The 12,995-nt window shown below is 51.1% G+C and overlaps 1 protein-coding gene and 1 long non-coding RNA gene across 5 annotated transcripts in view; both read left to right on the plus strand.

Annotated features, from left to right (window-relative positions):
* The window catches only part of LOC116285076 (uncharacterized), a 7,215-nt gene extending 6,507 nt beyond the window's left edge, over positions 1-708 (plus strand). The window contains exon 3 of the long non-coding RNA XR_004194755.2: positions 579-708. This is a non-coding gene — a long non-coding RNA (uncharacterized lncRNA). The remainder of the gene's footprint in view (positions 1-578) is intronic.
* A 4,254-nt stretch (positions 709-4,962) lies between these two features.
* Positions 4,963-12,940, plus strand: DDX39A (DExD-box helicase 39A). 4 transcript variants are annotated; one of them, XM_006218305.4, is made up of 11 exons: positions 4,963-5,101; positions 8,757-8,968; positions 9,109-9,236; positions 10,070-10,162; positions 10,537-10,720; positions 11,371-11,489; positions 11,835-11,966; positions 12,055-12,164; positions 12,267-12,411; positions 12,549-12,696; positions 12,789-12,940. In XM_006218305.4, the coding sequence occupies exons 2-11, from the start codon at positions 8,761-8,763 to the stop codon at positions 12,803-12,805; spliced, it is 1,284 nt and encodes a 427-aa protein (XP_006218367.1). In that variant the 5' UTR covers positions 4,963-5,101; positions 8,757-8,760; the 3' UTR covers positions 12,806-12,940. The 4 variants fall into 4 exon arrangements, with proteins under 4 accessions (XP_006218367.1, XP_015106718.1, XP_072803630.1 ...); XM_015251232.3 differs by having other exon boundaries at positions 5,055-5,162; XM_072947529.1 differs by lacking the exon at positions 4,963-5,101 and adding an exon at positions 5,503-7,135.
* Positions 12,941-12,995: the final 55 nt, after the last annotated feature.

Raw genomic sequence — 12,995 nt, forward strand, 5'->3', positions numbered from 1 at the left:
TGTATATAGCTGTATTCATAAAGTAAGATAATCAAAAGTTACACATTAACGTCAAGTCCAAATACAAATGAAGATAGTTCTCTGAATTCCATGCTTCATCGAGCATCAAAAACCACCCACCTTTGAGTCCTTTTTTTGTACATTATTCTGTATCCACGTTCTCTGCATTGGATTGGATCCCTGGTCTCTCTTCATTAGGCTTTTGGCTGAAGTTACTTGACTTCAGCTCTGAATTTGTTGTCTAGAGCATGGACCCCTGAGATAGCCTACACTACATGAAAAGGAAATGTTAGAACTTTTGGGGAAAACTGTGGAGGAAGGTTTAACTGTGTCACAGGCTTAGGGAGACTGGAATGCTGGAGCAGGCTTATCGTGCCTTACCTTCCCCCACCTCCTTCCCCTAAACTCCCCAATCCAAACACAGCTGAGAAAAGACTGGGAGTACCAGGGTTGGGAGTAACTGGAATTTTCATAGGGTGCTAGTGGGAGTGTAAAGTGGGACAACTACTTAGCTAAACTGTCAGGATCTACAAAAGCTGAACACTCACGTGACCTACAGCCCACCATTGCACTCCTAGGTATTTCCTACAGAGAAGTAAATTTGTGTTGACAAGACTTGTACAAGCTTCATTAATAATAGCCAAACACTGGGAGAAACCAAATGTCCAACTACAGGTGAATGGAGAAACTATATTGGCTATATTGTGGCATACCTGCACAGTGGAATTACTACTCAGGAAGGAAAAAGAAGGAAGTATTGAGATGTGCAGGAATGTGGAAAATCTCAGAATATTTTGTTGAGCAAGAGAAGCCAGACACAAAAGACAATCTACTGCAGGATTCCATTTATACAAAATTCAAAAACAGACAAAACTTGGTTCCAGTCAAGATGGTGGAGTGGTAGAACCACAAGCTTGCCTGTCCTTGCGACTACAACGAAACCACAGCTGAATGCTAAACAACCATCAAAAAAAAAAGACTGGAACCTAGCAAAGAAGATCTTGTGCAACTGGAAACATAAAGAGGGAACGACAGCAGGACGGTAGGAGGCGCATGCTCATGATAGTTTTGGGCCCCATATCCCCTGGATGGGCGAACCACAAGCTGAAGATTTGTTAAGGCGCTGAGGCCCTTCCACGGGAGTGAGAGCTCTAAGCCCCACGTCAGGGGCTCCCCAACTTGAGTCCTGACATTGGGAGGAGAAGGAGACCCCAGGACATCTGGTTTTGAAGGCCAGGGGTGCTTGGCTCTGGGAGCCTCACAGGACTAAGGGAAACGGAGACTCCATTCGCTTGAGAAGCATATACAGAAACTCACGTGCACCAGGTCCAAGGGCAGAGGTAGTGATTCATAGGAACCTGGGCCAGACCTGCCTGCTGGATTTGGAGGGTCTTCTGGGGACATGGGGAACAGCTGTGGCTCACTCAGGGGACACAAAAGCTGGTGGTGGACATTTGGGGAGTGTTAATCTACATGAGCTTTCCTAGGGGCTGACATCTTGATTGGATCATTAGCACCAAGCCCTAACCCCACCCAACAGCCTGTAGGGAAGCCTCAGACCAAACAACATACAGGGTGGGAACACAGCCCCACCCATCAGCAGACTTCTTAAGCCACAAAGGCCTCTAGATACCGCCCTATCCACCAGAGGTCCAGGACCAAGCTTCACCTAGCAGTGAGCAGGCACTGGCTCCTCCTGTCAGGAAACCTGCATAAGCCCCTAGTCCAGCCTCATCCACCAGGGATAGATACTAGAAATAAGAAAACAATAATCCCAATGCCTGTGGAAGGAATCCACAAACACAGAAAGATATGAGGTGGCAAAGGAATATCTCCTAGGCCAAGGCACAAGATAAAATCCCAGAAGAAGAAACAAGTGATGAGGAGATAGGTAATTTATCTGAGAAAGAGTTTAAAGTGATGATGCCCAAGGTGTTCAGAAAACTCAAGAGGAGTACAGATGCACAGAGTGAAATTTTTAGCAAAGAGTTAGAAAATATAAAGAATACCCAAACAGAGCTGAAGAATAAAATCACTGAAATGAACAATATACTAGAAGGAACAAGAATAGACTAAAGGAGGAAGAAGAACGGATCAGTGAGCTAGAAGACAAATTAGTGGAAATCACTACTTCAGAATAGAAAAAAGAAAAAAGAATAAAAAGGAATGAGGATAGTTTAAGAGAACTCTGGGACAACATGAAGCACTCTAATATTCACGTTATAGGGGTCCCACATTATAGGGGTCCCAGGAAGAGAAGAGAGAGAGAAAGGACCTTAGAAAATTTTTGGAGAGATAATAACCGAAAACTTCCTCAACTTGAAAAAGGAAACAGTCACCCAAGTCCTGGAAGTGCAGAGACTACCACACAGAATCAACCCAAAGAGGAACACGCCAAGGCACAAATTCATCAAATTGACAATTAAGGATAAGGAGAAAATATTAAAACTAGCAAGAGAAAAGCAAGGAATAACATACAAGGGAACTCCCATAAAGTTATCAGCTGATTTTTCAGCAGGAACTCAACAGGCCAGAAGGGAGTGGCATGATATATTTAAAGTGATGCAAGGGAGAAACTTACAACCAAGAATACTCTATCCAGCAAGGCTCTCATTCAGACTTAATGGAGAAATCAAAAGCTTCACAGATAAACAAAAGCTAAAAGATTTCAGCACCACCAAACCAGCTTTACAAATGTTAAAGGACCTTCTCTAGTCATCAAACCATAAAAAAAGGGAACAAAAACAAGAAAGAGAAGAAAAAAAGAGACCTACGAAAGATTGCTTTGGCTGTTCAGGGTTTTTTGTGATTCCTTATAAATTCTGGAATTGTTTGTTCTGGTTCTGTGAGGAATGTTCCGATTATTTTGATAGGGGTTGCGTTGGATCTGTGGATTGCTTCAGGTAGTGTGGCCATTTTAATAGTGTTGATTCTTCCAATCAAAGAGTTCAAGAAATCTTTCCATTTCTTTGTGTCATTTCCATTTTCAGAATATATGTAACCTCCTTGGTTAGGCTTATTTCTAAGTATTTTGTTGTTTTTGATGTAATGGGAATGTCTCTGCCAGTTATAAAATTCTGGTTTTTGAAGTGAAAAAAAAAGTGAATGAAGGGCCACAAATGGCAAAATATTCTTCTTTTTTATGGGTGAGTTGTAGTCCATTACATATATATTTATATGCTGCATCTCCATTATCTATTCAGCTGTTGATGTGCACTTGGGATACTTCCATGTCTTGACAATTATAAATAGTGTTGCTGTTAATAGCAGGGTGTATGTATATTTTTGAGTTAATTCTTATTTTGTGGTTGACTTTATTCCTTTGATAACTATGTAAATTTAAAAAGCTAAAGCTCTAAATTGTTCTTAGAAACAATGAACAGTACGTATATGTAAATTAAAGAATATATGTGCAGTAAAAAAAAAAAGATCTATCAAGCCATGAAAGACATAGAAAAAACTCAAAAGACATATTACTAAATGAAAGAAGCCAATCTGAAAAGGCTACAAACTGTATGATTCCAACCAAATGACATTCTGGAAAAGGCAAAGCTACAGAAACAATAAAAAGATCATGGTTTCCAGGGGTTTGGGGAGAGGGAGGGAGGGAGGAATGACTAGACGGAGCACAAGGGATTTTTAGGGCAATGAAATTATTCTGTATGATACTATAGTGGTGGCTATATGTCATTATGCATTTGTCAAAGCCCATAGAATGTACAACATCAAGAGTGAACCCTGATGTAAACTATGGACTTTCGTTGATCATAATATGCCCATGTTGGTTCATCGGATTGTACCAAATATACCACACTGATGAGGGATGTTGAGGGTAGGGGAGTATATATGTGTGGGTGGGGAGGGCTATGTGCAAATTCTGTATTTTCTGCTCAGTTCTGTTGGGAACCTGAAACTGCTCTAAAAGAATAAAGTCTATTAAAAAAAAATAAAAGAGTTGTAATAAAAGACACTCAATTATTAAAAAAAGACAAAACTTTAGTGATAGGAATCCACATAAGTGGTTGCCTGGTGGGGGGCAGGAGTAAGGGATGTGGCTGACTTCAGAGAGGCACCACAGAACTTTCTGGGGTGCTGGAAATGGTCTACAGCTTCACCAGGCAATTGTCACTTGGGTGTCAGTAGTCAAAACTCACAGACCTGGAATGGGGAGGGTATAGTCTAGTGGGAGAGTGCCTGCCCAGCATGCATAGGGTCCTGGGTTCAATCCCCAGCACCTCCACTAAGAAAATAAATGAAAACTCCCTCCCCAAAACCAAACTCATGGACCTGTTCCTTTTACAATAAACTTTACTTCGGAGGTGGGGGAGGGAGAGGGGGTTGAAAAAGGTTAGGAAAATTTAATACAAGGGAAAGTAAAATTAACAAAAAAAAGTTTCCTGACGAAAAGCATCGTGGTTTTGGTTTTTTGGCCTGAACCTGCATGGCCACTAGCAGTGTCTGACCCAGGACGTTACTCTCAGCAAAAGGGAACTGTTGCTTTGGACCATTTCTCTCACTTCCACGACCTGAGGGGGCCCCTTACCCACTGCGGGTGGAAAATGTCCTCTCCACGCTGGAGTCATTCCAAGCTCCCAAGCCTTCTCAGAACCCTTGAAGAGCCTCCACTCTGTAGGACTAGGAGGCCGCGGATGGATGTACATTCCGAAAAAACTGAGTTCTGTGCTCAGCGTATAGGCCACGTTTGATTAGGGTGCGACACCGGCTCCCGGTCCATCTTCCCGGCTTCAGTTGCCAGTACTAAAGATGGCGGCACCCCACCGCGAGCACAAGCCAGGTCACGTGACGGCGCGCCGGCGGACGCCGGCCTCAGTCAACCCACTCGGGCGCCTACTTTTAGATTGACCAATGAATCTGAGGCATGAGGCGCGCCCTCTTTCCTCTTCCACCAATAGCCTCCAGGCCTCTCCTACAGAATCCAATCATCGCTTCCGCCTCTTTTGAATGAAAAGCCATCGGTCCAGTGAGCGGCGCCGCAGTCAGACATTGGAGACAGGAAGTGCTACAGCTTGTCTCGGCGCGAGACCGGTAACCGGAGTTGGGAGGCTCTACTCGCAGCACGCGGAGGCGAACGAGGAACCAGGTGAGCGGCGCACCCAGGCGCGGGGCCGCGGGGCCGCGGTGCGGGGACGTCGGGCCTGCGGGTGAGCGGGCGAAGGGAGACGTCTAGGGTTGAGGGAAGGAGAAGGGGACGCGAGACAAGGAAGGCGGGGCGGTTGGGGTGTCCGTCGCGTGCGTTTGTGGCCGTTGGGCGTTGGGGCGCATGCGCAAAGTGTGGGCCGGCCGTTGGCGCGCGGGTTGCGGGGTCCGCTTCCGGGAGGGGCTGTCATGGCCGCCTGCGGGCTGACCCCGACTTGGGGGGAGATTCTGCCTATTCGAGGAGGCCCGGGGCGATTTAGAGAGGGGGCGAGGAGGCGACGCTGGGGTCTGGGGCCGTGGTAGGAGAAGACGGAGTTTGTAGGCGTGAAGGTCTCCAAGTTCGAGGGACTCCCCCTCCCCCACTCTGTGTTCTTTGCGAATAGGGGGCAGATTTGTGAAACAGATTTAGGGCAAAAAAGATGTCCTAGTAAGAAACAAACTCTGAGATAGGAATTCTCCCCTGTGGCACTAGAGGGTGAAAGGGTAAGCATGCGAGTATGAGTTGTGACTTATTCTGGTGTCAACTTTCAAGTTCATCACTTCCTGGGGCCTCAGCTGTCTCGGCCACCCTCTCTGGGCGGAACAAACACCGCCGATCCCCTCGTGATCTAATTTGTTTTGAGTTTTAGATCCTGCCCAGCCACTTCCCTAGAAAATTTTGTGCCTCAAACTCTGTCCCTAAATTTGTCTTCCCATCAAAACAAAACGACTTGATTTGAAGTCCTAATTTTTTATTCTTTTGTATACACCATCTCCTGTTACTCACCCAGGTTTGAAGCCCGGAGTAGATGACTCTGTCTCTTTCCTGTACAGGGCTCTCCCAGGGGATAGTCCCACCCTGTGGAGTGTTCCACCCTCTTTTTCCCTACATAACAACCCCCTCACACTAGGTAATTCTCTTTCATTTGGTGCCTATTTTTCCCTGCTGCTGGTCTCTTCCGCCACTCCATCTTCTCTGGAGTAACTTGCTCTTGAGCAAATCCTGATTGAGTCACAACTCAAAAACCTAATCAGCGATTCCATATTGCTAGCGAATTAAGTATGAATGTTCTGGGCCTGACCATCTCTTCCAGCTTTGTCTTCTGCCTCTACTTCAAGCAGCCAGCCCTACTTTCCACTCCCCAAGAGGGTCTGGTGTGTTTTGGACTGGCCTCTCCTGGCTCCTGTTCTCTCTGCGGCCTGGGAACTGACTCCTTCCTGTCTCTGCCAGTTGGAATCTCAGTGCTAGTATCAGATGGCCTCTTTCAAGATTCTGATAAGGCTACGTGCTTAACTTTAGGCCTTAAACCTTGCCTTGAGGCCTTGATTCGAGTTCCATTCACTCAGCCATTGCTGTTTAGTGCTTACCTGATGTATGTCAGGCCCTGTTCTGGGTCCTGGGCTGGCAGAACTGGAGAGGGTGCTTTTTTAGTTAGGCAGACTGGAAATGGCTTTTTGGAGCAGCAGAGTTCTGAAAGAAGTGGGATTCAGGACTGTTCTAGGCAGCAGAAACAGCAAATACAAAGGTGCTGAGGCATGTCTGAAGCGCAACAAGGCCAGTGAGCCAGGGCGATGAGGGGATAAGCTCTGAGGGAGTCTCATTTGGAGCCTGATGGGCCTTGGTGAGGACTCTTGAGAATTTTATTCTGAACACAGTGGGAACCTGTGGAGGGTTTTGAGCAGAGGAGTGACATTCTCTGACTTAGCTTTTATAGGCTCCCTCCAGCTGCCAGAGATGGAGGAGATTGGAGGGAGTAGGGAATGGAAAACAGGGAGACAAATGAGGAGGCTGTTGCCATAATCCAGGCAAGAGATGATGGAGCCCAAATGCCTGCCCATCAGCTGACAGTGGATATCCCAGTACAACGGAATATTACTCAGCCATGAAAAGGGATATTGGACTGATACATGCTGCAACATAGAGGAACCTTGAAAACATTATGCTGAGTGAAAGAAGTCAGTCACATGTTCTGTGATTCCATTATATGAAATATCCAAAGTAAGCAATTTCATACAAAAAGAAGCAGATTGGTGCTTGCTAAGGGAGTTGGGGGATAGGACAGTGGCTGAAGGGTCCAGAGACTTTTTGACATGAGGAAATGTGCTAAAGCTGATTGTGGCACTGATTGCAGATATCTGTGACTGTATAAAAAAAATCACTGAATTGTAGCTTTCAAATGATGACTTGTATAGCATGTGACTATCTCAATAAAGCTATTCTAATCTGAAAAGAAAGGTGATAACAGCCTGGGACCTGCAAGGTACTAGGAGTGAGAGGTCGCCTCATGGTCCTGGTGGGATGTGTTGGCTGACTGAAGAGGTAAAGAGAAAGATGGAACAGTATAGAGAATGAAATTACCTTTCCTGAGATGGGGGAAACAGACTTGCAGGGAGAAATAGAGAGTTTTGCTCTGGGCGTTTTGGGTTCAACTTCCAAGGGGAGATGTGAAAGGCAGCTAGGTAACTGAGTCTGGAGTTGAGGGGAGAGTTTGTCCATAGAGACAAGTTTGAGAGACCTTACAGCGGCAGTTAAAGCCCAGGGGCTGGATGAGGTCAGAGAGAATGAGTGGCAGAAGGGCCAGAAACGGGGCCCAGGACGCTCAGCATCCAGCTCAGGAAGATGAGGGGCTGCTGTAGCACTTTCTCCCCTAGACTGGAGGCGGGGGTGCAGCAGGGAGGACAGAAAACAGCATTCTCCTGTTCGGGTCCTTTGTAGCTCGCACCCGGTAAGTGCTCTGTATGTATTGGATTAAATAAAGGCGGGAGGTGAGTGAGCTTTGAATGAATTCAGTTTATCCTCTCAGCTGTGTTCTTACTGGCTCCAGGCCCAATGGGAGGTCTTTTCCTGAGAGCACCTAATTAGTCACTGTGCAGACCACAAATAGCAGGAGCAGCTGGGGCTGGGCAGACACTGCTCTCTCACCAGGTCCTGTCTCTCCAGCATCTCCAGGTCTTGAGTGGGTGGGAGAGGTGTCTCTCCCCATGTAGGCCAGTGGGGTCCTTGGGGAGTGAAGGGGAGGGGACTCCTTGAGGCTGGGTGGTCTGAGGCCATTCCTTAGAGCTGAGACCCTGATGCTGTGAAGGAAGCATTTGTGCCAAGACCTGAAGGCGGTGCAGCAGTGTGTTCCTGGCGGCCAGGATAGGGGCTCCAAGAGCATCAGCAGCCACATAAGGCTGGGGGTGGTTTGAAAGGGGTGGTGTGGGATGTGGTGGGCAGGGGCCAGTGAGGAGGGTGGAGAGGAGTTGGGATTTCACTTAGAGCAGTGGGAGGCCCTTGGAAGTAGAGGGCATGTGTGCCCATGTGGGTGTGGCTGCCGGGGCACAGAGAGAGGTGAGATGGCTTGGCGGAGGGTGGTGGAGATGTGGCCATGATAGGCTGAACCTGGCAGGTGCTACCCAGATGGAGTGGTGGGACCTACTGTTGGAGTAGGAGTCAGGGGTGAGATAGGGAGGGACCAGAGAATGAGGTCTAGGTTTAGCTTCATCGGCTCGTAAGACCTGACCCCAGCACCTTGCCCCTCCCAGACCTGTGTTGACAGCCTGCGGCCTCTCCTCCCTTGCTGTGTGGGTTTTCCTGCATGCATCTTAGTTGCTTCTTTCTGCCCGTCCTCCCTCCTCAGCACCATGGCGGAACAGGATGTGGAAAACGAGCTTCTGGATTATGAGGAAGATGAAGAGCCCCAGGCTCCTCCAGAGAACGCCCCAGCTCCTCCCAAGAAAGATGTCAAGGGGTCCTACGTTTCCATCCACAGCTCTGGTTTCCGGGACTTCCTCCTGAAGCCAGAGCTCCTGAGGGCCATAGTGGACTGTGGCTTCGAGCATCCATCTGAGGGTATGCCTCCCTGGTCTTTCCCGCCAAGGCCCTCCTCTGACCACCCTCATCCTCACCATGGTCCCCTCAGCCACCTGCTGAGGGACCTGCACAGAGGGGCCATCCGGTTTCTGATTGCTCACGCGCTCTCTCCCCCTCAGTCCAGCACGAGTGTATTCCACAAGCCATCCTGGGCATGGACGTCCTGTGCCAAGCCAAGTCAGGGATGGGGAAGACGGCAGTTTTTGTGTTGGCCACCCTGCAGCAGATTGAGCCCGTCAACGGTCAGGTGGGTGAGCACCCTCCCTCCCAGGCCCAAGCTACCCAAGGCAGCAGGAGTCGTGGCTTCTCTTGTTAAAAATTCTCACGCTCACATTCTTTTTGTGGACTTCTCAAGTTAAGTACTGTACTTAATTGTAACAAAATCCCCCTAAAACAACACACCAAGAGAAAAAACAGAAGTGCCCACAGTTTCACCACCCAGCAATACGGCTGTTACTTCCACGTGTGCTTTTCTAGGTGGTACGCGTTGGTGAAGGTAGGATTCCACTGAACACGGTTTTGTTCCCGCTGTTACTGCTGATGGGGCCTAGCTGTCCGCATGTCCTGAACACTGTAGTCCACTGCATTGGGGGGCAGCCACTGAGATGTATACTGGTGTGTTGTTCGTGACATGCTGGGGTACACATCTTTGGGGTGTGGGTGGGTGCTTGAGCCCTCATTACCGACCTTGGGGGTGGAATGTCAAGGAGAGGAGGGCTTAGTGGGAGGCCGTGGTGTGGTCTCAGTGCTTGGTGCGGTGGCTTAGAAGGCAGGGGCAGCCTTCCCCTTGGCCCCACTGGCCACCCGAGGGCAGACTCTCAGGAAGCTGTTAGCATGGGGCGTGTCACGGGCTAGGCTGGGGCTAAGTCCTAGCGTCGAGGCCTCGGTGCAGGTCCTGGTGTCGGGAGACACACCTCAGTAGTGTGAGAAGATAGGCAGAGGGGGTGAGCAGCAGGCGAAGGGCTGTGAGAAGATGGAGGCATCTGGACTGGGCCAACCAAAGGCCTGAGGGCTGGGGGCTCTGGCCAGGGGAGGACTTAGGACACTGCCTTGAGTGTCTCTCCCCCACCTGCCCCCCAGGTGACGGTCCTGGTTATGTGCCACACCCGGGAGCTGGCCTTCCAGATCAGCAAGGAGTATGAGCGCTTCTCCAAGTACATGCCCAGTGTCAAGGTGAGCCCCTCAGGCCGGGTTGGGTGCCACATGGTCCTCTCAGCTGCCTTGCTGGCCTCGGCTCTGCCCCAGCCACTGTTAACCAAGCTTGGCTGCAGCAGCGGCCTTTGAGGTTTGTGGTGGTTTCTGCTCCTTAAAAGCCCGATGAATTATGCATGGCCCCTGAGGCCTGTGCCAGTCCCACTCTGGGACTGCTTTTCAGTGGAGCTGGCGCCAGGCTCTCAGGCCTCTCCTGTCCCCAGGCACCAGGCCCAGGGTGTCAGGGGTGCTGCTGGGGCCCCAGCTGGCGGGGCCGTTAGCTGAGTAGCTGTCAACAGAGTCAGGTGTGAGCTTTTGGCCGCCAGATGGTTGAAAGCGACTTTCCACTGGCACAGGTGTCTGTGTTCTTCGGGGGCCTCTCTATCAAGAAAGATGAGGAGGTGTTGAAGAAGAACTGTCCCCACGTTGTGGTGGGGACACCAGGTCGGATCCTGGCGCTGGTGCGAAACAGGAGCCTGAACCTGAGGAACGTGAAGCACTTTGTGCTGGATGAATGCGACAAGATGCTGGAGCAGCTCGGTGAGTGCCCGCCCGCAGCACCCCAGGCGTCAGAGCTACGCGGGCCCTGACGGGGCAGGCGGAAGGTCCCCCCCAGTGGTGTCACGTGGGTGGCCAGCACGCGGGTCTCCGCAAATGATTTTAGGGAAAGTTCTAGTGTTGGCGGAGTGGCCTGCTGCTTCCGAGCCTAAGCTGAGTGGGACCACAGGGCCCAGACGAGCCGTGTCCCGGCACACATCCATGTCAGCCCTGAGTGCCATGGCCTTGCCGCCTGGGGAGTTAGTTCTAGGCCCCCGCTGGCCCTCAGTGAGCCCTGACAGGGCTGGTGGGAGATGGGGCTTGTGTCCTGGGAGGCGGCTGCAGCTCTCACCCCAGCGGCTGTCTCTGCCTCAGGCTCCCCTCCCTGAAGCGTGGCTCGAGGCGCTGGCACGGCTGCTCCGCTCTGGCAGCGTGTAAGTGGATTGCCGCTCCTCCCGCGCCTGTGCTCGCCCTGAGTCCGGGGCCCCACGCACCTGGGACTCTCCCCTCCCGCCAGTCCTCGCTCGCATTGCCCTCTTCATGGGGCCAACGGGCTCCATGGCACAGGTTGGGAGGGGCTGGATCTGGTCTCGGGTGGGGGCCGTGGTCTGGTGGTCACTCATGCCCACCTGTTTCTTGCCCTTCCCACGCAGACATGCGGCGGGACGTGCAGGAGATCTTCCGTCTGACCCCGCACGAGAAGCAGTGCATGATGTTCAGCGCCACCCTGAGCAAGGAGATCCGGCCTGTCTGCAGGAAGTTCATGCAAGACGTGAGTAGGGCGAGAGAGTGGCCCGGACCTCAGAGCAGTAGCCGCGGCCGCCTTGGGTCTGGGCTCTGGCCGCTCCCCGACGCGCACTGCCCTCGTGGCACAAGGATGCTGGGAGGCCAGCGGAGCCCTCTTCTTCTCTTGTCAAACTGGGAGCTGAGCTTGGCCTGCACCAGAGCCAGACCAGACCTTAGATCCAGCTGTTGGGAGAGAAGTATTTACTAGGGCACAGCAGGCCCTCTTGGAAATACCACAGCAAAGGAGTCGCCGCTGGAAGGTTCTGGGCAGGCAGGAGGCCTGCACGGAAGTAAGCCTTGCCTGTCCCTTCCTGCTCTCCTTCCCGCACAGCCCATGGAGGTGTTCGTGGACGATGAGACCAAGCTCACGCTGCATGGGCTGCAGCAGTACTATGTCAAACTTAAGGACAGTGAGAAGAACCGCAAGCTCTTTGACCTCCTGGACGTGTTGGAGTTTAACCAGGTGACGCTTCTGCACTTCTGTGGCCTGTCCCAGGGTTCTAGGCCTCTGGGAGGGATTCTGGCCCTGACTGCTGCTCCGTTCCTCGCAGGTGGTGATATTTGTGAAGTCGGTGCAGCGCTGCATGGCGTTAGCCCAGCTCCTCGTGGAGCAGAACTTCCCTGCCATCGCCATCCACAGGGGCATGGCCCAGGAGGAGCGGTGAGTGTTCACCGCTCTCAAAGCCCCTGGCAGGACCCTTGTAGGGAGAGCCACCCGGGAGCCATGTATCTGATGGCTGCCCCTTGTCCCTCCTGCACCCAGCCTGTCACGCTATCAGCAGTTCAAGGACTTCCAGCGGCGGATCCTGGTGGCCACCAACCTCTTTGGCCGAGGGATGGACATTGAGCGTGTCAACATTGTCTTCAATTATGATATGCCCGAGGACTCAGATACCTACCTCCACCGGGTGAGTGGCCCCATGGAAGTGTCAGCTCGCTAATGCCCCCTTCCCAGGGTAGGGCCTGGATGAGGACCTTGTTTTGCTTGTTCTTAGAGCCCCAGCCTGTGTTTCTGTGCCTGACCCCTGCTTCTGTCTCCCTGCAGGTGGCCCGTGCAGGTCGCTTTGGTACCAAAGGCCTGGCTATCACTTTCGTGTCTGATGAGAATGATGCCAAAATCCTCAATGATGTTCAGGACCGGTTTGAAGTGAACGTGGCAGAGCTTCCAGAAGAAATCGACATCTCCACATACAGTAAGTGGCTCAGACCGGGCTGGGGACCAGGGTGTTGGGTCCTTCTCCCCCTGCCCCCTTCTCACTGGCCTCTCCTGTGTGTGTCTTAACAGTTGAACAGAGCCGGTAACCATGCGCCCTGACGGCCTGGAGCTGCCCTGCTTCACATGTGCTGCTTCAAGTCCTCTTTCTAGGCGACTGTGGTCCTTTCTTTTTACTGTTTGAAAGTTGTAGGTTTGTGTAAGAATAAATTTTTATTATGGAAGCCTGGCTCCCACCCCATCTGCTATTGTCAGCTCTTAGCATTTCAAGGACCTCAT

The sequence above is a fragment of the Vicugna pacos genome, chromosome 22 (genome assembly GCF_048564905.1).
Source record: "Vicugna pacos chromosome 22, VicPac4, whole genome shotgun sequence".
NCBI classification, from domain to species: Eukaryota; Metazoa; Chordata; class Mammalia; order Artiodactyla; family Camelidae; genus Vicugna; species Vicugna pacos.